The 26979-nt window shown below is 38.1% G+C and overlaps 2 protein-coding genes across 2 annotated transcripts; one reads left to right on the top strand and one right to left on the bottom strand.

Moving 5' to 3' along the window:
• Positions 1-868: 868 nt before the first annotated feature.
• On the top strand, positions 869-16829 carry LOC109855703 (ras-responsive element-binding protein 1-like). Its single transcript, XM_020430222.1, has 4 exons — positions 869-1727; positions 11010-11086; positions 11233-15672; positions 15926-16829. The coding sequence occupies exons 1-4, from the start codon at positions 1709-1711 to the stop codon at positions 16505-16507; spliced, it is 5118 nt and encodes a 1705-aa protein (XP_020285811.1). The 5' UTR covers positions 869-1708; the 3' UTR covers positions 16508-16829.
• Positions 16830-20264: 3435 nt separating this feature from the next.
• LOC109855715 lies at positions 20265-23072 on the bottom strand. The gene is made up of 3 exons (XM_020430241.1): positions 22918-23072; positions 22360-22819; positions 20265-21609 (listed from the first exon to the last, which is right to left on the bottom strand). The coding sequence occupies exons 2-3, from the start codon at positions 22763-22765 to the stop codon at positions 20759-20761; spliced, it is 1257 nt and encodes a 418-aa protein (XP_020285830.1). The 5' UTR covers positions 22766-22819; positions 22918-23072; the 3' UTR covers positions 20265-20758.
• Between the last annotated feature and the right edge of the window lie 3907 nt (positions 23073-26979).

The following is a 26979-nucleotide window of genomic DNA, read 5'->3' as shown; positions in this document are numbered from 1 at the left end:
ACCATATGTATATATTTGAGAAAGAGAAAAAATGAAGAACAATAATGTACAATAATTAAATAAGTTCTCAATGGCAAAATAAGTCATCAGTACGTAAAACCAATTTTTTTTCGAGCATGTAATATTCTTTTTTTATATAAATTTTTTTAAAGTAAATTCTGTAACAAGTTCTTTTGAGTACAAAATATCTCGAACATATGCAAAACAGGTGATACGTGTCACGTAAATCTTCAAGTGCTGTAATTGCCGAAGTAATTTAGTTATAAATCTTGGCACGAAATGCCGAAGATCCGACTTCTGTGACCGAGGTGTTACTTTTCGCAACGCATAAAAAAATCCAGATCTTCAAAGGAATATTGTCATTGAAATAGTAGCATTTATATACTTAAGCATTGAGAGAAATTTGGACTCGTAATGAGAAAATTAGCATTCGTGTATTAAATTCGATTAGTTGCCAGAAAAAATGTATGTAATACACTCGAATACATCGCGCGATCATCTAGCATTGGGTTCACGTATCTTATCTATTTTTGTTTTAAAAATAAAACAATTTTCACTATGCGATCAAGATCAGATAATGTAGATAAATCATCACTTATATATTTGTTTTGCATATTTTAAAATTTTATTTTCTCTTTTAATTAGAGTAGAACACATACAGAGTTAAATACACTTGATACACACAGAGATAACGTATCTCTCTGTCTCTCTCTCTCTTTCTCTCTCTCACGTATCAGTTACTACATTACAAAATCCAGAAGTTTGTATAAAGAAATCGACAAATACTCTCCGGCTCGAAGATTTCGAAGAAGGCGAGAGAAAAAAGAAAAGAAATATGACGACGATGAACACAATTTCTTCCCGCAGACGCCCATGTATCCACGTAGATGGCCATTTGGTGGGACAGGTTGCGAGGGTGCGGGCAGGGGATATCTCTGTTGGCAAGTGGGGATGACCGCAAGGAGAGCCAGCAGAAGAGGTGAGCGAGGTGTACGAGTAGATGCGCGCGCGCGGCGAGGGGACAAGCGGACCAATCGGAGGGAAGGGATGATGGAGCTTCAGCGCAGGCTGAGAGAAATTGTCAGGCACTGTTACGCGGCGAGTCGGCCCGTCCTGAGTCATTCTCATGGATCTCGGCTCGTCTTTTGCTCTCGTACCCTGTCCCGCCTCTTCCCCCGCAGCGAGCACATCGCATCCCTCGCTCTCTCACCCTCTCACGATTCTCCCCCTCCATCTCGCCGCCTACGTAGTCGCCGTCTTCTGAAAATCGGTTTCTCTCGTTTCGGGATCGCGGTCTCAGACGTCGAGGTAACTGCGGCGGGAGCAGAGGTAAACCGCGCGACTCTTGTGCTTTAGTGCGCCGCTGAATGTCGAAGCTTAGTGACGAACGGAATCGAGATAAGGTGACGAGAGGACATCTTCGTTTTGAGTTTACAATCGATCATCGTCGTGTCTTGTCTGTGCGAAGAATCGATAGTGATCCATTCATCAGTAGTGCGGCTGACATCCTGCCGGATTCTGCTCGAGACACTGTGGGATTCTCGCGGGATCACTTGTTGTTGGAATCATTCGGACGGTGCATTTCCGCCGAATCGACGCTTCCGTACTCGCGATTGCGTGGACCTGAGTGCAATCAGTTGCTTGGATGCTATATCGAATCTTTTCTCCGGAGGAGTAATCGCGAGTCGTCCGCGGCTGGTCGAGCATCATGGATTACTCGAAAAAAGGTATGTCTTTTAACAAATTGTTGTGCCAGTTTCGGTCTCTCTCTCTCTCTCTCTTTCTCTCTCTCTCGCGTAGACACAGATGTTTCGCAAATATATAGAAGCGATCTCGCATGATCTTCGTATTTGGATGTTTTTTTGAATGATTGTATATATATTTGTACAACAGAGTGCGCGCGCGTAACTTTTTTCGCGAAGGATTCTGCAAAACGCGTGTAATCACGCGTCGTGTTGAAAGATGATGGAAAATATTCGACGTTCCACCTGCTGTACAAACGCGCTAAAAACATTTTTATTTTTCGGCCACTTTTTGTTTCACTTCCGAAGAAAAGGAAATGACATATTCCGGGGACACGTGAGCGTGTTGGTTGTGTGTGTGTGTATGTATGTGTGTGTGTATGTGGTGTGTGCGTGCGTGCATGTGTGTGTGTGTGTGTGTCACGTGAAATTTTCTATAATATTTAAACATTGTGTCAGCCAACACTCACCTGCTCCGTTCATGGTCAATCTCTGAGAGAGTGAGCTGCGTTCTCGAGATTCTGTGTAAAGCTCACACCGAGATAACGAATGAGATTGTATCAGTTGTATTGGTGACGCAATTCAACAATCGTGTGCGAGTTTCAGTTGTGGAATTTCTGTCGATTATTATGCAACAAGTATGTGAACGTTTAAAATTCTTTCTTGAAAAATATGATTTACCGTTGTTAAGATATTTCGTTAAAAAAAAAACCACGTACCGACAACCGCGCGATGTTTTTTTAATTGTTTGTTTGAAATCTTCGGGAATAAATTTCAAAGTTGTATATTACGTCTTGTCAATAATTGTGCGAAAAAAGCGTTTACAAATAACAAAAGTGCGGTGAATCTTCTCGTTGCACAGACAACGTTTTTCAATTAAATGTTAAAAGGAAAATTGAGAAAACTTCTTTCCGCTTCCTCATATCTTTTGGAGATCTTTATATATGCTGTCAAAATATTTTCATTAAAAAATCCAAGTAATCTTTGCTTCTCTGATGTCATCAGAATTGGTATAGAAAGTGTTCTAATTAATATTAATAGTGGTTTTTTTTGAAGACATAAAATACATTTACGTTGAAGTAGAGAAACGGCTCTTATGATTTAAAGAAATATATATAGTGGTTTTGTTTGGATTCTGAGAAAAATTTACAAAAAAATCTACAAGTTTAACTTGAAAAAAGGAGACAAATAAGTTTTATTTAAAACAATATAAGATGCAAAGTAATGCGGAATGCTGATCACTTATGAAGAATTGATATTGGTTCCAAAGTGTACAATTTACAAAAGCGTTTCCTGTGATGATGTTAAAAAAGCGTTTTCTTCGTGTGCAATCATTTTCGTAAAAATATTGTACTGTGAAATAAGAGAAAAAGCAATTATTATTAGTTTTTGAATGGGTGAAGTACACGTACTCAATAACAAATTAAATGATCGATGAAATAATAATAATTGTTAAAATTCAGCATTTTTGCAAAAATATGTTAGTTCGTTTTCACGTGCGCGATATAAATTTGGAAAATACGAGAGAGATTATAATATCACGAAGCAGAGAGTTTTTTTATCTCAGATTTATATCTTCAAAATGAATGGAAACTTAATGCTAAACAATCACACACACTCTCTCTCTCCTCCCCGTAAAAGATAAGAAAATCGATATTCAGAGATGATTAATATTCGATTATTCATCCAAATTTTTAATTCTTTATCTGTTGGAATCTGCGTCGAGAGAGTGTATATATATATAAATTGCCGCATCTAAAGATGTGGTATCTAAAAATTTTCCATCTCTTTTGTGTATTGGAATTGTGCTTTTTGTTCATTGTATATTTGCACATTGTTTGTAATTATTTACACGACGGGATTTACACAACATGTGTGTTCTTCTTTGTCATATTTTTGTGCGTATATCAAGTTTCCGTTAACAAAACACGCACTAGTAGTGGATTATTATTTGTGATGTGCGCAGATACATCAAATGATACATTATCCGGAAATACTTTTTTTTTCTCCCTGTGTTGGAGCGGAAAAATGATTACGACCGGCACCACGAAGTCTGTATTAGGGCGTGGTGCGGAAAGTCAACCGCTCCCTTTTTCACCCCAGCGAAGGGGCGCCTTTTGGTGGCGAGATAGATTAATTAGCGATGTTTTTATATCGACAAGAAAGTGCACGCATTTACCAACTGTCACCGGAAAACTCGTCGTTACGATTAAAAAGTTGCATGTAATGCAAATACGTAACGCAAATATACGTATATACTCTAAAGTTCAAATAAATCAGTAATTAATCTTCGAAAGAAATTCCGAAAATATATCTATATAGATTATTTTTTTTACACACGTACACACACATCTTTGCTTATAATTAGTCTTATATAAAGTCATTTAAATTCTTTTGGAAACTTGCGCTTTAACACATCTCTTCGATAGTTGAGTTAAAAATTATCACATACAGTTAAAGAAGATAAATTTTCTCTTAAACAAATATAAAATATTCAATCTAAATGATTTGTTGAACACCATTCTTATTATTATTATTATTATTTTTTAATAGAAAATGCGGACTGAGAAAGATCATTTGTCGTATATTTTATTTATTTGAATCGATTCGTGACTCAGATAATCTGTGTGGAGACACAATAATGAAGAGAAACTCAGATATCCGATTACGAGAAAAAAAAAAATTTCTGATAATTAGAAAAAGATTTAGTCTTCATTTTTAAGAGATTAAGACTGTCATTTATGTTCAAGACCGCTTTAACTTTATCTTGAGATGCTGTGACTTATTTCTACATATTTTTGAAATTATCAGTTTTTTCTCACTGAGAAACTTCGATTTTGTACGTTAGAAGTTTTCGAATTTCATGAAACAGTATTAATTTTTTTATTTTTTTATTTTTTTTTAGTTTCTATTCAAACTCGTTAGATTCTCTTCTCTTCTCTGAAAAATATAAACTCGATTTCTTTCTTTCGCGCTTGCAAGGATTAAATGGATGATCTAATCACATCTATCATCGCTTTTCCGCCTTTACCTGGCGTCGTAAGGTCGCTTTAAGATTTGCATAGGTGTTATAGAACTAATCTATAGATACGCGACGGTAGGTGGGTAGGTAGGTAGGTAGGTATGACAACCGCGCCGAGGTACATGCGGAAACACTTGGTTGGGCCACGTATACAAAGAGGGTACATTGCATGACATCCTTCTCGGGGGGAGGGTGACATCCTCCGAGATTTACCCTCGGTCGATCGTGTAAATTAATGAAGCGTGATTTTATAAATTTTTTTTTTTCGGAGTGGAATCTTATTCCACTTCTGTCGCATGACACATCGCTGCGATCCTCACCGAGAGTCGCTGAATTCTCCTTCAGAAAATGTACGACCGATCGCGAAAACGAAGAGTTACTTGTTGACTTGATTTCTCAATTACACGAAATATTTCCTCGATGGAATGTTTCTCGAACTTTATCTCGTGATATTCGAAATATGACAAGGTTGGAAGAAAGATAAAATTTATTTATTTATTAATTTTTTATCACACACGCGCGCGCGCGCGCACACACACACACACACACACATATTTTTCGTTTTTTTCGTGCAACTGTAATTCACTTTCTAATGGAAACCAAAAAAAAAAAAATTAAATTTTGAACAACTTGAGCAGAAAGTCAGACAAATGCGATCGTTTGCTCGTTGAAGTTTTCGAAATTCTTTTACAGTCAAACACTGTAAAAGAATTTCGAAAACTTCAACGAGCAAACGTAAGAAGAAATATATCCTCTTTTGAAGAAACGACGTGCCTTTGTCCTTCAAGAGTTTCACAATCGGTGGAAATTCTATAAAGGGGAATTAGATAGAACTAGAAAAAAGGGGAGAAAAAGAGAAAGAGAAAGAGAGACAGAGAAAAGTCATGAGTCATCCGCGCAGGTATGCCTGGAGGGTTGCCGGGTTACGGATCGGTAAACCCAAGATTGTCAGAAAGAGATTCTCAACCAGCCGACCGCCATCTTTGTTCCTCTTGCGTGGTGCGTGGGTGTATGTTCTGAGCGTGGAGGAAGCGGGGATGATGAGGGAGAACTGGACAAAAAGAGGGGAGGATAACAACGAGAGAGAAAGAGGGAGAGAGAGACGCCGTCGTCAAAAGCGAGGCGTAGAGTGAGAGATGAGAGAGGAGAAAAGAACGAATGAAGGGGAGAGGAAAAAAAATAAAAAGGTACAAAAAGACACAAGAGCCGTAAGCTCGCGGAAGGACAGAAAGAAAGAGGAGCAGAAAAAACGCGTAGCGTGATGATCGCGCGCAGGATGTCGAGAAAAGAGAAGAATGGAGGAATTAGCATCGTGAAAAAAAGACGCGAAGAGATAAAACCTAGAACGTCTTGGAGCGAGATAGGAATTTCTTGGGGCACTGAGGGAAAAAGCGGAGGGTACGAGCGAGAGGGCGAGGTGAAGGAAAGGAAGAAAAAGGGAGTTAGGGGAAAAGAGCGAGCGAGATAAAAGCGGCTAGGCGAAAGGCAAGTGGAGGGGAACGCGCGTTAGGCTACGGTAGTGAGGGAAGTGGGGCGAGGGCGGCAGGCGGGGAAGGAAGGAGATAAAAAGACTCCGAGAAGATGAGAGGCGGCCAATGGCGGCCTAGCACGACTCCGAGTCGCTGGCGGCTGACTCCCCACCACGGCTGCTTCAGCGCAGCATCCTACGATTCGTAGGAGGAATCGAGCGGAGGCATCAAACGGAAATGCGCATGTACGCCCTCGGCGCGGACATGACACTGCTCCCTTTTTCCCTCAACGCTCCCCGGCGAAGTCTCCGGCGCGAGGGTGCAATGCAGATATAGGCGTGGCGTTCTGGAGCCTTCAGAATTTCAACCTTCTCGCTCGGCTCCCTCTAAAGTGCTCTTTCATCGTTGCACGAACCCGCCTTTCTTCACGGCGATCCTTCGACAAAAGTTAAATATTCGCTCTTTGTATTTATTATCTCTTTTATCTGCGAATCTAAATTTAATAATCGAAATATGTAATGATAAGAAAAATATCTATTTTAAAAATATTTTTTATATTCGAATTCTAATCATTACACAATTTTTCTAATACAATTTCAGTGCAAGACAATATACTTCTTGCAAGTACAATCAGAAATTATACTATTCGGTCAATTTTTTGTGTGTAAGTGCAATAGCCGATACACACAAAAATCGTTTTAGAAAGAGGAAGAGTTTATATATATATATATGCGTTGTTCTCTTGCTGCTGCAAGTGCATTTTCAATTTTCAGTCTTTTTCGCGGTGCAGGTAGATCCACCTCAGGTGAAATGCAGCACAAATTTCTGATCGTCGCAATTGGAAATCTCTTTATGATGCTTTCCATTTCTAACGATCGTGGGTGAGACGGAAGACCAATCGTTATGATGTTCCATCAACCACGAAAACCGATTTCTATTTTTCTTTGTCGCGCGTGTTTCTCGTCATGTTGATGTGAGCATATGCTGATGCGATTTTTCACTCATCTAGTTCTTTTGCGTATGTATCGTTATAAAATTTTTATCTCCGTGCTCGATAACACGCGATCTTTATCTTCGCGAGATGTTTGACGAACTTTTCAGTAGAGTTAGTTTTCTTTTTTTTTAAATATGTATTAAAAAAATAACAATCGTACACTTTTTTTGACGATAACGGAATTCGGTTTGCGTTGTTTGGTTCAAAATAATTAAAAAAAAGAAAAAAACAAACAGCGCCCCGCAACGTAGTTTATATCGTTAATCAACGTAGCGTTTAACTATCGAGCGCGCGTCGAACCGCAGACGATGTTGATCAGACTCGTTTCTCGACACTTGTTCTTCAGAAACGAGCGCGTGCACATGATTTACGCGCATGAATAAAGTTCACCTGCCGACAGGTATATAACGTCTATATGGGCGGTTGTCAAACAGGTTCGCTCGGAACAAAACGACAACCGCTGTAGTCGTTTATAATCGGCGGGCAACCCATGTAATACGATATACATATATATTCATCAGGAAATTAATACGCAAAGTGTTTTCTCATGAAAGATATAAATTATGGTATTTTTTTTTTTTTTTTTTTTTTTTTTAAANAAACTTATAAATGTACACCACAATTACGCGCGTATTAAGAAAAAAACCAAGAAACGTGTTTGTACTTTAAATAAAATTTACACTTGGTGTCGGTTTGATTTAAAATTCTGTCGCACGCGACTGAAATTATATTTTTTTTTTTTTTTTTTTTTTATTACGCACAATATGTGCGTTATCAAAAGATGCGCATAAATATCGGCGAGAATACGGAGATTTCCGGAAAGAAAAAGAATGTAAAACTACGTTACGTCCTTCAGCTTATTAATTGTGTTAGTTATTACACTTACTCGACGTATATTATTCGCCTATCTTTGCACAAGTTCTTGTACGCACGCTCGTATGTTAAACATAGTCAATTAATTTGAATAAAAACGAGCTTTTGATTACACGCGTTATTGTTCGGGAGAATATGTAAAAACACATTCGTACGTGTGCTAAAAAAGTTCAATAACACAAATGAAAGTGACTAAACTATCGATGTAGCAATTAATATTACAATCAATATGTTCTTTTTATTTTGGAGTACACTTGTGCATTTTCCTTTCAAAGATTTCAACTTTGCTATTCTAGAGACGAAAAGTTCACGCAATATACTTGCATTTATGGTAATTTGGAAAATTTCAAAAGATACTAAACAACATAATGTCAAACGGTTCTTTACGCGATTTTCTTATAGATTTAAATCAATATTTTGAAGGATATAGATAAGAGAAATTACGCACACACGTATATATGCGGGTGTATATTTTGCCGAAAGATTCGTTTTTTTATATCTCTGAGATCTGCTTTTTCTATTTATTGTGGTTTGTGTAGCAGGACATCCTTAGCATTCGCTTGATTTATCTTACCGCAATTACATGATTACACACGCATCTCTTCTCTTTTATGTGTGTTACAATGCATTAAATTTTTGTATCTTATTATCAGAAAAAACGATTGCACTTCTGCTTCTAGCATTATAGCTTGCAAAAGAATTGAAGCAGATATTACTTTTTTTTTTATTGACAAAGAAATTGTGTCAATATTAAAGAATATTTTATTGATATCGCAATTATTTATATTCTGTTTTTATTTTGCGTTTGCAAACGTGACGAAAATTGTAAAAGTAGAAGATATAAATTTATAATTTTTTAATTTGTTAATCTCAAAATAATCGGTAAAATATTCTTACGTTGTGAGTTTTACTGTCGGGTCATTGTCTCTAAAATACAACTTAACTTAGTATATATACATATTTTCTCAATTAATAACACACACACATACACAAAGTAATTAAAATATCAACTCACTTTCAACCAGTTCGCGCGCGCAACTCACAGCTCAAGTTTATCTCGCTTCACATCTCGTGAGGTCGAGACAGCTTTTGAATCGCCGATTTCTCAAAGGATGCCCGCGCCATAAATTCTCTAAAAGTGTGATAAACAGAATAGACCGTCGAGTGCGGTTAGAAACGTCGAGCGAGGACGTTGATAAATGTTATTGTCTCGGCAACATTTGCGGTTCGGATATCAGCTTCCGGAATACTTAGTCAGATTTGTGTCCTGTGCTGCCGCTGTGACACAGTTCCTTACCTCTAATGTGAGGCTTCTAGAGACGCAACACCGGCGGATCCGGTGGCTCTCTCCTGTTTATCCGCGGTTTTAAAAGCCAACTCGCGCATCACATAGATGGTCAATGATATTCCACAGCTTACGTATATATATATCACTGTGCGTTATACGTACAGGATATGTCAAATGTGGTATGTGCACAGGATGTCCCGTAACTAACGACGCATCACCGCTTAAGACCGATTTTTTGAGATAAACTTTGAGACGCAAAAGTTCCTACAATCGGAGCTTGGAATTCACAGTGGTTTTTTTTTAGCAAGTTGAATATAAGCGTTTCAAAAGTTGAGACGAAAATCGAATAAAGAGAGAGAAAGAGAGTTCGCATGTTCTCTCAGCCACACGATATAATACACTAATACAAAAAGCTTGACACGCGTCAGTGTACACTGTGTTAAATCGCGTCGAGAGAATAACTTCTGTCTGTTTTCGTTAACAATTTTTTGTTCAACCGATAATGAGTGTCTCAGTGATTTTATTCGACTTGATTAATTATTGTAAAATCTCCTACCTTCAATTTTTAATAATTATACGTGTATACTCTTGGTAGTGCGCTAACGTCGATGTTTTGCTATAGTTATTTTGATTTTCATCGATGAAGATCCCACCTTGGAATAAAAATGTCCGAATCAAGAGTTTTGTTTTAATGAGGAAAAAGTTTTTTTACGCACTAACATCCTGTACTTTAGCTCGCCTTGACCTTATTTTGTATACATTGTCACGAGTTTTTTTTCAGCTTATACTTTATCTAAACAGACTTTTCTATCCAGTCATTTGACAGATGACTATGCAATAATTTTAAACTAATAAATTTAAACTAGTAATTAAATTAAATTTAAACTAATAATTTTTAAGTAGTACGGGCTAGTTTTTCTCGAACATTTTTCTGTCCAAAGAGTGATTATAGGTCTGTAAATGTTTTCTTTGAGTATTTAATTTACGTAAACATTAGTTGTGCGTAAATAAGTACTTACTTTTAGAAAAACCAAATAAATATACTTAATGGCTAAAATATACTCTTAAAATATACTTACTTATAAATATACTTAAAATATACTTACTTATAAATATACTTAATGGCTAAAACCACAATAATTAATTACACCGACCGCAATAAATCCACAATAAATTTAGAAGTAATTGTATTTTATGTTGTATTTTTTTTTTATTTTCTTTTTAAAATGCGTCAACTGTTTAATTTCTCGATCTATATTCCACTTTATAAAATTTATCATTCTCATTTCTCTTAATCTCTACTGCACGCGTGCTCGTTATATCCGAACTGTCTCGGTTTTCCTGTTTCGTCAGATTTGTGGTCCAGACTAAATCGCGCTTGCGGGTTTTTCCGGTCTTCGTAATAAAGTTCCTGTTTGAGAAACAATTTAGCGAGAAGTATAGTTATAACGTAAAATTCAGTTCTTTCAGCCGATTTGTAACGCAGTAATAATAAAAAAAAAAGTACAAAAGCTCGAGTTTTCTTCCAGTAATGTTTATAATCGGTAACAATATATCTATAGTAATCAGTTTTATCGAACTTTTGCAAAGTATTTCATAAATTTTTATATTTATGTTTCAGTGACTGAATCTGAGAATGAATCTGATCAGAAGCAAGAAAACGAAGCACAAATCGATGCCGCTTCGCCATCATCAAGCGTAAGTCTTTGTTAATATTAGTATGCAAAAACAAAATATAGCTTTTTACATAGACTCTAATACAACCAGCTCTGATAAAGCAATAAATTGCAAATTAACAAATTAAATTTAATTGCTATTGTTTTCTACAAAAAACAAACCAACAGGTTGAGCTGTCGGAGAACATCACGCATCCGTGCCCGAATTGCCCGTCGGTATTCTCCAGCTCCCATGAGTTGACCAATCACTTGCGCGGCCACAACTCACCGCGTAGCACGGACTGCAGCGGCGAGGAGCTCGACTACAGCTGCAACGTTTGTAACAAGGTGCTCAGCTCGGCGAGTTCGCTGGACCGTCACGTGCTGGTACACTCGAACGAGCGGTCGTTCAAGTCCAAGCACTGCAACAACACGACGACGTATACAACGAACGGCAACATGAATCGACACGCGAGAAACGCCCATCGTCTGGTGTCGTCGAACAGTTGCACAGATTCCGAGGGTAGCAGCAGTTCGGAGAGGCCGGCGATAACGAACCAGGACGAGTACAACAATAACGAGATCGCCAGGCGTAACTCGCCGGATCTGATCGACGATCGACACGACGAACCGTCGCCCAGCGATCGTGCGAGCAAACGGAAATGTTCGGACGATAGCAGCGACACGGAGGAGCAGAGGAGTCACAAGATTCTCATGAACTCTCGGATGATGATGAGGTGCCGGCCGGAAGAGGAGCAGAAGACATTCAGCTGCTCTACCTGCGGGCAAAACTTCATGACAAGCGCGATATTGGAGTCTCACATGGACCGCGTGCATCCGGAACTCATGCCCAAGTGCGAGACCTGCAATCTGTCCTTCAAGAATTATCGCGTGTTGAATCTCCATCGTACCATGAAACATTTCAAGAAGCACACCGACGGCAACAACAGCCGGAATCTGCGCAACACCGTGGACGGCTTCAAAGATCTGACGTTCATCGACTTCTCGTCCGACAAGTTTCCGACGATCGCCCGGGCGGTGTGCGAGCGGGAGCTGCACCGACCGGCTTCCGGCGAAGTCAACAGGTTTCAATGCATGAAGTGTTTGCACGCGTTTCCATGCAAACAAGCCCAGCTGGCGCACGAGAAGGAATGCAGAGGTCCGTACAAGAACAAAAGAAACGACAACAACAACAATAACGACAATAGCACCAATAATAATTTTGAGACAGATCTAGACGCGCCGTCGGTTCAGGATGATCCCAAAACGAAACAAGAAATGTTCTTCGCCGTGCTGGATCTGCAGAATAAAGCCTCGACGCACGAGGCGAAGGAGTTGAAAGAGTCCAGAGATCCGAAAGAAATCAAGGAACCGAGGGATATTAAAGATCTTGCAGACATTCCAAGCATTCTGTCCGTCAGCTTGAACTGTCTGCAAACTTTTCCTCGTTCGGACGCCAGCACGCCCGAGAACACCATCAGGTTCCATCCGACCGTCAGTTCGTCAGGTTCCTCTGGCACCTGCTCGTCCGAGTACAACGAAGAAGAGGCGCAAGACGCGTTCACCGCAGAATTTCGGAAGATGAAATTGAAGGGCGAGTTTCCCTGCAGATTGTGCACAACTGTGTTTCCCAATTTGCGGGCGTTGAAGGGACACAATCGTGCGCATATGAACGTGGAGCCGGGAATGCCGTATCCGTGCAACATGTGCCCTTACACCAGCACCGATAAAGGAGCCTTGATGAAGCATCTGAGATCGCACAATGGCGACCGACCGTTCGAATGCTCCATCTGCAATTACGCATTTACCACCAAAGCAAACTGCGAGAGGCATGTGAAGAATCGTCACGGAATGATCAGCAAGGAGGAGGTCAAGAACGTGTTGATATATCATCCGAGTGAAGACTCGACGAACGACAACGTCGAGAGAAGCTCGCCCCGAGTTGTCAGAGAGGACATGCGAAAGAGTCTCGTTTATCCGAACGAGCGCGAAGAACCTCCTCCTCAGCAACAGCAAATTCATTATCCGCCCATACCGTTAGATTGCAATCCGGGACCGTCGAATGTTCGCGCTGAGATGCTGATGACTCGCTATGAGAAGCCGGAGATGTTCACCAGACCGACTAAGACGCAGGCTCTCAATCTCGTGAAGAGAAACGCGCAAGAAGCGAACGTATCTCACGATCTGATCGCGAAGCCTAATTATTCGAAAGTTGAAGTCGAGATGAAGGAGGACATCGAGTCGAGATCATCGGATGGCAGCGTGTCTCTAGTCAGTGATACCAATAAAATAGATACACACCAAAGAATTCAAGCTAGTCCGATGAACTTGACGAAACCTATTGGATTGAACTCGGGAGAGGACGGGCCGTTGGATCTGTCGATGGATGTGTTAGATTTGAGCAGAAAACGGAAGAGAGACAATGAGGATATCGACGGCCACGAAGAGAAACGATTTAAAAACAATCAGTCGGATCTATACGCTACGAATCCGGCGTTGCTCCTTACTCAAGCTCTTCTGAACAGAGCTCGCGAGACTTCTCCAACGTCGCTCGAAACTTTCTACGCCAATACGATTTATCGCAACCTCGGCACGTTGACCGGCGCAAGCATGATACCTTCGTACTTTTTGAACTCTCATATGTTCAATCAAGACTTGGCTGCGAAAAATAGACTACAGAAGGAATTGGTGAGAGGCTTGCAGTTAACGGGCGGTGGTACTCTTCCGGTAGATACAGCAATTCCTAGCACCAGTTACGCTTATCCGCAAACAAGAGACGTCACCACTTCGCAGGCACCGAGCGAACAGTGTTATCCAAATCTGATGACCAATCAGACCGCGCCAAATCGTGTAATCGAAAAACCGGACGTTATATCGTCAAATGATCCCGTCAAGATGGTACTGAAGAATGGAGTGTTAATTCCTAAGCAGAAACAACGCAGATACCGTACAGAAAGACCGTTCAGCTGCGACCATTGCTCGGCTAGATTCACACTGAGGAGCAATATGGAGCGTCATATTAAACAGCAGCATCCCCAGTTTTGGAGTCAAAGACCTCGCGGAGGACATTCGACCAGAGGTAGACCGCCCGCAAGTCTCATGACGCAAAATTCGAATTCGTCGGCATCGCAAGCTCAACCGAACATTCTCAAACTCGAACCGCCGATGGTTACATCGGATTATAACTCGCATCCTATCTCGAATCAAGTAAAATACGCAATTCTGGCGCAACAATTGAAAGCTAAGATAGACGATAACGATTCGGAGGACGAGATGGTGATAGACGAGGAGGAAACGGGTGACAGGGATGTTCAGGAATCGCAAACTCAGCACGAATCCGGCACGAGCTTGCTGAGAGATCAGTTGGAAAGTAGCGATGATACCAAAGACGTCGTGGTGAAGACAGAAAAAGACACCGAGCTTGTCGAGGAGAGCTTAAAAGAGTCTCGTACTGAACAGACTACTCAAAATGACGTTGACAAAGTCAATTCGGAAGAATCCGAACCTGTCGAAAAGAAACCACGTATTACCGAAGAGGAAAACACGAAGGAATCTACTGGAAGAGAACAAGTCAAGCTCGAAGACGGAGCACCCGATCTCGCGAGCGTTTCGAAGCTTCTTGACAACGCGTCTCAGCAATATCAACAATTTAAACCGCAGTACTTGAGCGACGAGGAAGGACCGGTGGCTTCGACTAGCGGCAACAACTCCGGTAGCGAAAAGTCCGATTCTATGAACTCGAACTCTAATAACACCTCGTCGAACAAGAAGAAAAAGAAGAAGAAGTCCGCTTACTCGTTGGCACCGAATCGCGTGATATGTCCCTTCTGCGAGCGTCCGTTCCCCTGGTCCTCGTCACTGAGACGCCACATTCTCACTCATACCGGCCAGAAGCCGTATCAGTGCAAACACTGCTCGCATCATTTCACGACCAAGTCCAACTGCGATCGCCATTTGTTGAGAAAGCACCGAGCGAAGGCGAATAAAACGCGCCAAGCTAGAAATTCCTCCTCGCCGGACATCCAGGTGGTCGCCAGCAGTAGTGTCGCCGCCACCACTAACAACGCATTTTCTATGAGGAACGTGCCCGAGAGACCGTTCAAATGCAATCAGTGTCCGAGCTCGACGTTCTCCACGTTGGGCAATCTGAAGAAGCACCGATCGACCAAACATCGCAAGACTGTGTCCAGGTCGGAGTCCAGCGATCAGCAAAACAGTCCGCCGCAGTGTGCCGCGCAAAACGATCAGAGCGATTACGAGAGTCCTTCGTCGAGCCAGTCCGACAATTCGTTATCTGCTACCGTAAACGTAAAATCGAATATCAACACGTCTCTCAATACGCTGACTGAAACCGGCAGATCGCGCAAATCGCCAAGATCGTCTCCGGGACCTGGTGACGTGCCTTTCAAGTGTTACTTATGCGACAGCGGCTTCGCAGAACGACAAGACTGTTTGGAGCATATCAAAATACATCACCGACGATCTTACGAGATGTTGAAGGCCAAAGGAGCCCTCGAAATGGCGTCTATGAACATAGACGCCGGTGAGGACCAGATGATCACCGCGCAGCAGCATCACAGCGATGGCGAAGAAAAAAAAGGACGTTTTCCGGACTATAGCAACAGAAAGGTAATAAAAATACAATAACAAAAGAAACTATCTCAAAGACTTTTTTTTAATTAAACTCGGTTTAAACTAACTGACTGACTTCAAAAATCAAACAAAATTCAAAAACAATTTTGTATCATTTTTTCTTAGTTTAAATTGCAATATAATCTCTCTTTTGTTTTCATACCGATGAATATAGACGCGAACAACATCTCGCACAAAGACATCTACAAAATAGCAACTAAATAGCAATGTGTTCTTTTCATTCCCGCAGGTAGTGTGCGCTTTCTGCATGAGACGATTTTGGTCAGCGGAAGATCTTCGACGCCACATGCGGACCCACACCGGCGAGAGACCTTTCGAATGCGACATTTGCAGCAGAAAGTTCACGTTGAAGCACAGTATGCTGCGCCACCGCAAGAAGCACGAGTCAATGGATTCCTCCATGTACATAGGCAACAGCGGCGATGAGGAAAATTCACCCGCACAACCGCCAACGATTACACCGTCGCCGATTTCCACCAACACCAGCAGACCCCGCACTCAAGACAGAATCTCCTTACCGACCGTCGCGGCGGTTGCGACAGCGGACGCGGCGCCCTGCGCATTGATGCGATATAATCATTACGATAACATGGCCACTCTCACCGGGAGAATGGCGAACGATGGATCGCAAGGTGCTGCTCCCGCCCCTTTGTCGTCCACACCACCACCTGCGGAGGCGCCCAGTGAGAGCGGAGATAATGATCTGATCTCCAACTTGCTGGGAATACGCGAGAAAGGTCTGCTCGACAAGGTACTTCTTGGCTCGGCGGACGATGCGGCCAAGTTACTCGGTGTCAATCACAGCGAGTGATACATAATCGGTCGCGCGAGCGGAAACGGAGATGCGCGATCAAATATACGAGATTAACTTAAACAAACATTAACGAAACAAAATAAAAGATAATTAAAGAATCTAGAGCGTGGAATGCTGCTAGACAGATCTAGAGTATGGAATGCTGCTAGAGATTCACGGGAGAAAAATGCAAAACTAGAGACTCCACCATATGGTAATTAATCATTCCCGAAGAAAAGTCGTAAATAATTGTCGTTATTTGATCGCACACCAGTTTCTCCTACTTTGTGTGTGAGTAAAAAGAAAATTAAAAAAAAAACCAAAAAAAAAAAAAAAAAAATACTTTTAAACTGATCGTCGGATTCTTGTAACTTCCGCCTAAGGTTCACGATCGTGCCTTATATTCCTTAACGATTTATCGCGCACGTGTTCACATGAAACACTGTACTACATCTTATTTGGACTTTTTTTTTTTTTTAATAATATACTCTCCGCGATACATGAGAGTAATTGTCGAAATGTGATCACGTGCTGCTAGCAAATAAAAATGTCCGTGTAAAGTTTTTGTAATTTACATACGACAAGAAAAATAACAAAAGTCACATTAATCAACTAGGTCTACTGCGAAAAGTAGGTGAAACGATGGATTGATAGAGGAATTCACATTATTTTGACTTTCTCTCTTAATTTGTTATTAATTGTATTATATATTAATTGTGTATACGTACTCATTAGAAATATACATACAAAAATATTAAAATTAAAAAATACATATCACATATATTTAGTAAATATATATATATACAGTGATTTCGATATAGTACTATGTATACAGTATTATATATATAGTACTGTACTATATATATATGTATATATATATTATTACACTATATATGTAATAAATCGCTACATATCAAAAATATTTAAATCAAATTTTTTTATACGAAATATTGTATAATATTTATTAAAGCACTTTGAAGTAAAAAAAAATTAAAAAAAAAAATAATATTTACAAAAAGTTATTTTGATTCTTCGCGAATTCATGTTTATAAAAATGGTTTGCACAGGAAAGGTGCGTGCGTATATTCCTTTGTATTTTTTAATAAAAATTACATTTTGCATCTAATATAAGGTTACTTTCACATGAGAATTTATAGAAGAATGGAAAAGGAGAATCGAAATTTTAAGAAATCTGCGTGTCTTCGCGATTTCGAAGATTAAATTATTTAGCGTTGCAGAAAAACGAATTCCTTCTGATTCAATTCTTCTCACCTATTTTTCACATTGTACATACGCTTTATTTATTCATACAGAGCTATGAAATGTTTTATTTTTGCTGTTTATTTCAAGAAAACCATCTCCGAGCTACGTATTTCATATCTTGTTCTATATTTGTGTCGCGCCAAAAGCGAAATTTTTTAATCACTCATCAGCGAATTGTGAAACTTCTAATCACACGCTGCATTTTCCTCGTTTTATCGACATGTAACCATTTGTATGAATCAATAGAAGTTTTATTTTTACAAAAATGTTTACGCTTGTGACACTTCAGTTTTTTTCTCCATAAACGTCTTGAGTCTCGTTTTTTTTTCTTTTATATAAGAATCGCGTCGCCAGACGGATCCGTTTGTGTATATAAATCATGTGTTTTGAATATATTTAAGATTCGATGTGGTTGTGCTCTTCTTTGTATCCGCTCGTGATTAGTTATCGTGAGTAGTTATCGTAACGACAAATCGCGGGCACGTTAAATGCTCGTTGAAAAAGAAAAAAATAATAATAATGTTTTTAACAGCAATGTTATTATATAACGTGCATTAGAGGTCTATATAGATAACGTGTGTGTATTTTGTTCACGCAGTATTAGAGAAGCACACCTTACATATATTATAAACAGAGTAAAAGACATATAAAAAGATATTTAAAAAAAAAAAAAAAAAAGAAGAAGACATACTATTTAAAATGTGTCTTAGATATTATGTATCTGAGAGAAAATAGATAATTGATTTTTCATAAGACGACTACATTTCGTGTGTGAATATTCGACGGAGCGATGATTTATTTTGACCTAGTAGCACTCTCCCGTGTCTGTCTCATACGAAGACGATACTGCATTTAAATCCAAAGAATTGATTCTAAAGAATTGAGTTAGCCATATATGCACTACGATCTTATTTATTATTTAGGTATATGCGTATTTCTACAAAAGTGAGAAATGTAACTTAAGGTGCGATTATATAGTTGATTATATATATATACATATATACATATATATATGTGTGTGTGTATATATATATAGTAAAAGACATATTATATATGTTAAAAAAAACACACATGTGCGTGCGTAAGCGTTGTGAAAAGCATAAGTATGTTTGTTAACGAACAAGTCGGATCTGTGATCCAAATCGGAATGTTCTGCGGAAATAGCTATGTTTTTCTGCGGTCAAAGATGAAGATGATAAAAAAACAAAAAAAAAAAAAAGAACTCGCTTACTTATAAGGAACACGAATGCGATTCCAAGTGCCTGTTCAAATCTGTTTTTTCTAGTATTTCTTTTTTTGTTTTTTGTTTTTGAAAAAAGGCATAGAGCAAGAGACGACATGCAATTTTCACACGAGACGTAAAATAATTTTAAGAAAATGTGAAAATATGCGGAGCAATACATATAAGAGCTAATTTCTACAGATTACAGTCGTGATGTCTGGTCGCGTTAAGAATATTTTAGTGTGTATATATAAATATATAGATAGTTTATAATTATATTCTTGGCGAATGCAATTATACCAAATGATTTAGTTGATGATGATTGTGTAAGTAGGTGTTATAGAGCAGAGAACGAGAAAAAAAAACAAGTATAATAGACAACGGAACTTACTTAGGCCAAAGGGAAACGATTTATATTTCCTACTCCTTCGACTTTCTCCTACTCTATTCTTTGTTGTCCGTTTGTATCTCTTACTCGCGTTCCGTCTCTGCTTCTCTCTTCTCAATCTCTCCTTTTTCTTCTCTCCATATACATATATATATATATATGTATATATTCGTAGATATTCGACGATATTTATTTGATTTTATTGCGGAGAGATATAAAGCGTGATTGTATTGTGTGGCTATAAATAATTTTTAGTCAAAACAAATAGCTCGGGATTAATTTCTCTAGCAACGTTGTTCTCTTTATCGTGTATATATATATAACGTATACTGTGTGTATCTTTGGCGATATCTTTGTCGCGGGATATCTGTAAATCTCCCGATTCCTTTACCAAAGATTTCAGACTTTTTGCGTGAATAAAAAAAAGTCTTCTCTCACGGGGCATTTTACACAACACATTTGGATTTCTTACAAAAGAGTTTCTGAGACGATCAAAAGTTTACAAGTATCCCGCGATAGATGTACCACACGACGACGTGTTAACGTAACGTAACGTAACGTAACGTTTTACGTACATATTACTGGTAGACGAAATAAAAGGAAAAGCTGTACTTGTCACAGCGAGCGAGAATCTACTTGAAGTCTTACGAATAAAAATCTTTCTTCTAATTGTGAAAATTAAGATAATCATTGTAGCGCACGTGGATATATAAGTTGTATTCTCTACTTTAAATCAAGAATTTAAAAATAAATATACAATATACAAAGAAAATTTTCTATTCCTTTATTTGCTTTCCGGTTTTTTTTTGTTTACAAACAAAACTACATGGATCTTTAGCTTCACGATCATAAGTGTAATAGTAATAAACATAAAATTTTCTTTGATCCATTTGTTATAAGTCATGTCTTACAACATCTTAGGTCCAATGAATAAAATCGTGTCCTCAGTAAATAGATTCTTTCAATCAAATCTTCTCGCGTAAGTAACTTTTAAACCAATACGTCTGTATCTTTTATGTACTAATTGACGTTGAATAACTCAAAACTTTGGTGATTAAATTGTAAGTAAACATATGGTTACAAAATAATAGTAAATATATACTTATTAGGTAAATAAACGTACAACACTTTTTTCTATATATATATATATATATATACATATAAAATATATGTAGTGTCTAATCTTTTTTAATTTCAACTATAGTCTCAGCTATAGTTTTACTTGATTATAAAATGTAATGTATGTATACTGAATATACATGTCGTTGTATAAAAACGTAAAGATTAAAATGACTTACAAATACCGTTCCTACAGTAGTTATCTATTAAAAAATTAAACTTGCTTTATCAAATAAGGACACGAGTAAAAGATATAGTTTGGAAAGTTTTTTTAGATTTAAGAAAACAAACACTTTAATATGTTATCCTTAGATTCACCTTGTACTACGTTTTTCAGTGTAAGATGGACAGATGTAAAACAGTTCATGATACGGTTTCTAGTGTAATATGGTGAGGTCTTGTTGCGCGCATTATACACGAGAAACCAGTCGAATATATTCTTGAATAAATAAGTGTAAAATATCTCTGGCATAAAACCAACTTCCGTCTTTATATCATTGGTAATTAGTTCATCCATCTCAGACTCAGTAGGTTGATTCACCGCAAAAACTAATTTGTTCAGAAAATTCTCTATAACCACGTTATCATTTTTGATCTTTTTTAAACCTGTCATTATCCTTGAATTAGGGTCGATTGCCTTTACATTAATACGATACCGCTGACCTTTTTCAAAGTTGAAGATCGAATCTTTTTCATCAATTGGAACTAAAAATGAAAGTACACTAATACTTTTATTTGTGAAAACTGTCAGATCCATGATTTCGTCATTTTTGAATGATCGGAGCATATCCAGATAAGCTATAAACAAATAGATCAGACTGTATTGTTTATCAAACTTCTCTGTGGATGAGAAGTGACGTTTCTCGATAGGATATTTCGAAGATGTGTACTTGATTTGCACAAAACGATATTTGGAAATGTTTTCTTCTTCTTTCGTATCAGTCTTTGTCTCGTATTTCACAACTAAATCGTGAAATCCACGAGCGCCATACATTTCCGCACCTAATTTCCAATTCTTATTATTGTTTTTAAATAGACTCCATGCTGTCCACGTCAATATCTTTAATTGATATGAAAATCCTTGTATTATACCATTTTTTAAGAATGCAGCAGGATACTGTTCTTCCACTGTAACATATCATTATATATATGTATCATTGTACATATATATATACATATACATGTGTGCATGTGTATTATTGTACATGTGTATGTGCCATTTTTATACGCTATATTTTAACATAATTTTTTTTACTCATCCTCCTCTATATTTTTTCACCTCTACATGATATTGTTTTGTGATATAATGCATAAATCATAAATATTGCAAATCTCATAAAAAAACAAAGGATATATAAAATATTAATAAAATTCAGATCTTATAAGATTTTAAATAAATCTGTTAAATGTGATTATTACAAAACAAAATTTACTATATTAATTTACAATTTAAATGCAAAGATTATGTAAGAGAAAATATATACATATATATGTACACATAAAACTTTTAAATTTATATATATGTATCTGTGTATAAATATTGTCACACATATGTGCAAGGGCATATGTAAGACACAATGAGAAAGAGAGGAAGAAGGGAAAAAGAGATAATAGATGGAAGATGGAAGAAGATAGAGGTAGAGAGGGGGAAGAGTGGAAGAGGGAGAAAGAGAGAGAAAACGATATTTTTTCACAACAAAAGTTTACTCAATAGTAAACTTTACATGCCGCAACTGTAGAAAGAAAAGCAGAGAAAAAAAAAGATGTACGAAAGAAACAAAGAAAGATTAACATTCATAATTGCACACGTATTTAGCAAAAACACGAAGTGTTATACTTTATATTTTTAGCACGACGCAGTAAAGTATATGTACGTACAGTTTCCACTCTGCTGTAAGTTTTTACTTTTCTCTTCTTCAGTGACTTCAGCTTTACTCGAACTGGAATCAGTGTCTTCCGTTTCATTTTTTCCTATTGCCATATTCTTAATCAGCTCTATTATTGTCATTTTTTCTTTTTCCACGAATTTGGCTATAATTTCACTTGTATCAGAAGTCGTATTCTCCGACACAGTATCATTTTCAGCAATTTTCTTCGTGTTTTCGCAATCATCATCGCCAGATTTCTCATCCTCGGAATTAATATCAACGGATTTGGAATCTTCCGATGTATTATCGGATATAGTCGTGTTCGATTTGGGATCTTCCGATGTATTATCGGATATAGTCGTGTTCGATTTGGGATCTTCAGAATTAGTTTCAGTAGATTTAGAATCCTCCGACATCGTGTCTTTTTTAGTACTTTTAGACGTAAATAATTGCACTAGATGTTACTTAATCTGTAAAATTATAGTTATAAAAATTAATTTAATGGAATAAAGGGTTTTTTTTAGACAAGACGCACACACAAGACGCAGGATTCTCTTCTATTACTTACCTTACCGTGACTCAACGTATCTTCTCAACACGCTTCCACAGTTCACAGTCAGTGTTCACAGTTTTGAGACGCAGCATGTTACAGCGGTAGAGGGGATGCGCACAACAGCAGTAGGTATTTACTCGCTGTTTTGTGCGCATCCCTTCCGTTACAGCATGATGTAACCGTTTTAAGGAGATCCTAAAGTAAAACTGTTTTATCGATAAAACGGAAATTTTTGCGCGCACTAATTTTGGTTTGGGCTGTATGGATCGACAAATCCTGTTTCAGACTGGCTTTTGCTCCTCACGTGCAGGGGCGTGCGCCATAGAAGCAAAGAAGAAGAAAGAAGACAAATCCTTTTCTACGATTAAAGTACAGAAGAGTGCGCCATATCGTGCGGTTCCAGAAGAAATATTTTATATGGTATATGGTGCACTTCTCTGCAAATACAATAAGGGATCCGGGAAGTCCAAATTTATACAATAAAATGAAAAAAAAAAGATGTTTTAAAAGTTTTCATTTTTTTCAAACAAAATATATTTTATCTTTTAAATAAAGTTATCGAGAACTTATCGGAGGTGAAGAAATTGGGCATTGACACAAATATGCTGCAGCAGTGGAAGGAATGCGCACAACAGCAAGCGGAAACCTGCTCGCTGCTTTCTTGTGAGTACCGCTTAAAGGGTCGTCTACAATGAAGGTAGTAAGGGTGTAAGAGTAAAGTAAGTCTTCTTGGAGTTATTTTTTACTTTTGTCTATACAAGTAATTATTTCGCGCTTTTTAACACGCGTCTTTCAATTATTTGTATAGTACAAAAATAAAATAACTCCAAGAACCTTACTCTACTCTTACAGCCTTACTACCTTCATTGTAGACGGCCCTTAAGAGAATGCTGAACGCCGGCAAAAATCTGATTTAGTTGCCACTCAGCCGCTACGCTGTCCAGTAAGTGGCGCCCTCTCTTGGAACCGAATCAAAACAAGAATAGATGACAAAAAAGAGACAAAGATAGACGCATGTGTCTCTTTGGCGCTTCTGCTATAATTGCACTAATCGTAATTTTCTACTATTCTTTTCTTACAAGCTGCATAATGCCTTTTCGAAGCACTCAAAAAGACTATTTGTGTTTATATTTTTAGAAGTGCAAAGTATATAACTTTCTTTTGTGTGTGAATTCATACTGCCAATTTTGTATATGAAGTGAAATTGTAAACTATGTCGTAACAACAATCCATAAATCGCGTTACAGGATATATAAACATTATATATACCCACACAGAACAAAAACTCCATTAGACATCTGTTAGACGTCGACAGCTCCATGCGACATCTAATAGATGTCTAATGGATGTCTGGATAGATGGATATCTGTGTGGGATATGTCTCTTAAATAGTAATTGTGTGTAAAACTTTGTGCTGTGATAAGTTTATAACGTATTAGTTTACTGTTTTATAATAATTAATAACGGCTTTTTGTATCTTTTATAAACTATGCAATATATATTTTCATATTAGATTATAACAACGATCGGCAGCAAAAATGAAAACTCCGATGTTTTCAATTTTGACGCGCAATCTATGTTCATCTACGTTCTATCTGTTGCAATCTATTTGACAATGCGATTTGTCAAATTAGCTGACAACGTGTTTTTTTTTTGTCTCTCGAATTAAAGCATTTCATGCATTTTATAATAACTGGTACCATATGTAAAAAAAAACTATTTGATCTGTCAAAAAAAAGAGATGATATCTCATTCGCATATGGAAGCATTAATAAACTTAATAATTCCATAATTTCATCAAGGTTCTTGAAAACCTCATAAATCACGATTGCAACAATAACATTGTATATTCCAATGAATGCGCTCTATATGTGCAACGCATCGTATGTGAATCAGGCGAAGCGCGAAAAGTAAAAACGAGGATTGCGTTGCACATACATAACACATATATAACACATTCAATGAGCGAAAAAGCTATATTACACATTCTCTCTTATGATCCTGGCCGTTTTCAGTCACTGAATTTTAAAATAATATAAATATGACTATCGGCCCGATGGTCTCGCGGCCCGGAGATCGATTCTGTATCACGCGGTGTAGTGAAAATTACAAAAGTGAACGAATTTACTAAAATATCTATGATATCTTATTGGTCAACAACTAGTAAATTTGCTCACTTTTGTAATTTTTACTACATTGCGTGAATACACAATCGACTCCCTGAGTGCGAGGGCTGCGAGCGGGGGATCCTTCCGAGTTCGAATCCGCACCGTCGAATTTTTTCGGACCGGTCTCTTTTCAAAATTCACGGCTGTAACATGCAGGTAGAATTCGACCGCGAAATGTTTAGTTTCCCGACTGAGAGAGGCGAATTCAAATTTGAACACCACGAGCAACGGCAATTTCGACCTCGACATGCTTACTTGCTTTCGGTTCGATGAACAAGGTCAAACGACCGTGTATCATATACGGCAACTAAACAAAGTTACATCGACTCCACTTCTCATATTAATCGACACGACCTTCATGCGGCCTTCGACTTGACATAGGCGTGTTTCACCCCAAGATAGGATTCATAATGATTCACATATGTTTTTGCTCATTGATTTTGTTTATTTGTAACAAATTGCTTTGTACACCCCATCGAAGGTTTTATCACTCCGAAAACAGCCCGACAAAATGACTTATTGTTACGACGATGACAATCGGCACGACAACTCGAGGTTACCGACGGAAAAGCGACACGAATCGAGTCTCCAATCGTGCACATAGCACGGAATAGAACCACGTCCACGTTTGGACGTAGCGTACGCACCGACAAGTCGTTCGTGGACATGGTCTACGTAGTTGACAATGTGCACCATCCGACATTGCGCTGGCTTACAGGGCGGAAAAGCTATTACACATTCTCTTAGTGGCCCTGGCCACTTTATTGCTCATTAGATGTAAAACAAAGATTGAATGACGCAATAGCGCTGATAGCGTGCTCCCCGAACGCAGCCTCAGTCTTCTCTCTGTTTTTGTTCTTCATCGTTCGCTACATGTACTTCATTAGAGTTACAATTTTTCAACGTCGGATCTTCGGCGCGTAATCGTTGTTTTCAATTATGGTTGATTTTGAACTGTTAGAGTTAGATTTTTAATTTAATAGATTTTTTTCCAACACAATGCGTGTAGAATTTTTATTTTGAGGGCCGATTGTTTCGCTTTCAGATAAAGTATCAGGTAATCTATTTAATGATTTGAAAACTCTTTAATTTGCGTTGTTTCACGCGTCGGGAAAATTTGTTTATCTAAACGACCAGAAGCCAAAAGATAAAATTACAGGGCACTCTCGGTACCGTGTAAGTCATATCTAACAGATAAATATGTAGAATTAGAAAACAATGGGAGATGCGTTAGGTAGGTACCTGTCCTATAGATAATAACCTGTCGAATAAGCTGAGATTTATCAGAAGATGGAACAACCGACCCTGAATCTTTCTATTGCTTTTCACACTTTGCTGCAGAGTTACGTGCTTTGTCTTGTGGTCGGCCTGGAAATGAGACAGAACATAATATGTCTGCAGTCTGCACTCTTCCACGAGCCGAACAGCCGAACACACACGGACGGCTGTTTTCGCTTGTATGCGTACCCCCACCATCTCGATGCACTCGGTGCTGGCCGGCTCGATCTTGCAACTATGCTCTGTGCTTTGCTGTTCAGGTTCAACATGCGTCGTGGTAGGATCGCACGTGTATCCACCACCATTTTCCTATCAGTAAATACAAAACTTCTAATTCTAGAAATCGATTCGTAATTTTAAAAATCGAGATCTCGAATAGAAACAAAATCACAACCAATAGTAATCGTCGTCTCAATTTTTTTTTTAATTTTTCACTACATGAATGCAGAACACGCGGCTAGAAAAAATAACCAATAATTTTGTTGCTTTTCTAAATCGTTTCAAATTCATCGTGTAAAATTTAAATGTGTCTCATAGTATAATTTAAAGAAAGAGAGAATGTATGTGTATAGTTATAAATTACGTTTATATTATAATGTATAAATAATGTGTAAATTATATAATATAAAAT

The sequence above is a fragment of the Pseudomyrmex gracilis genome, unplaced genomic scaffold (genome assembly GCF_002006095.1).
Source record: "Pseudomyrmex gracilis isolate BER0280 unplaced genomic scaffold, ASM200609v1 scaffold_96, whole genome shotgun sequence".
Taxonomy (NCBI): Eukaryota; Metazoa; Arthropoda; class Insecta; order Hymenoptera; family Formicidae; genus Pseudomyrmex; species Pseudomyrmex gracilis.
Note: the sequence above shows the minus strand (reverse complement) of the source record. Positions and strands in the feature narration are given on the sequence as shown.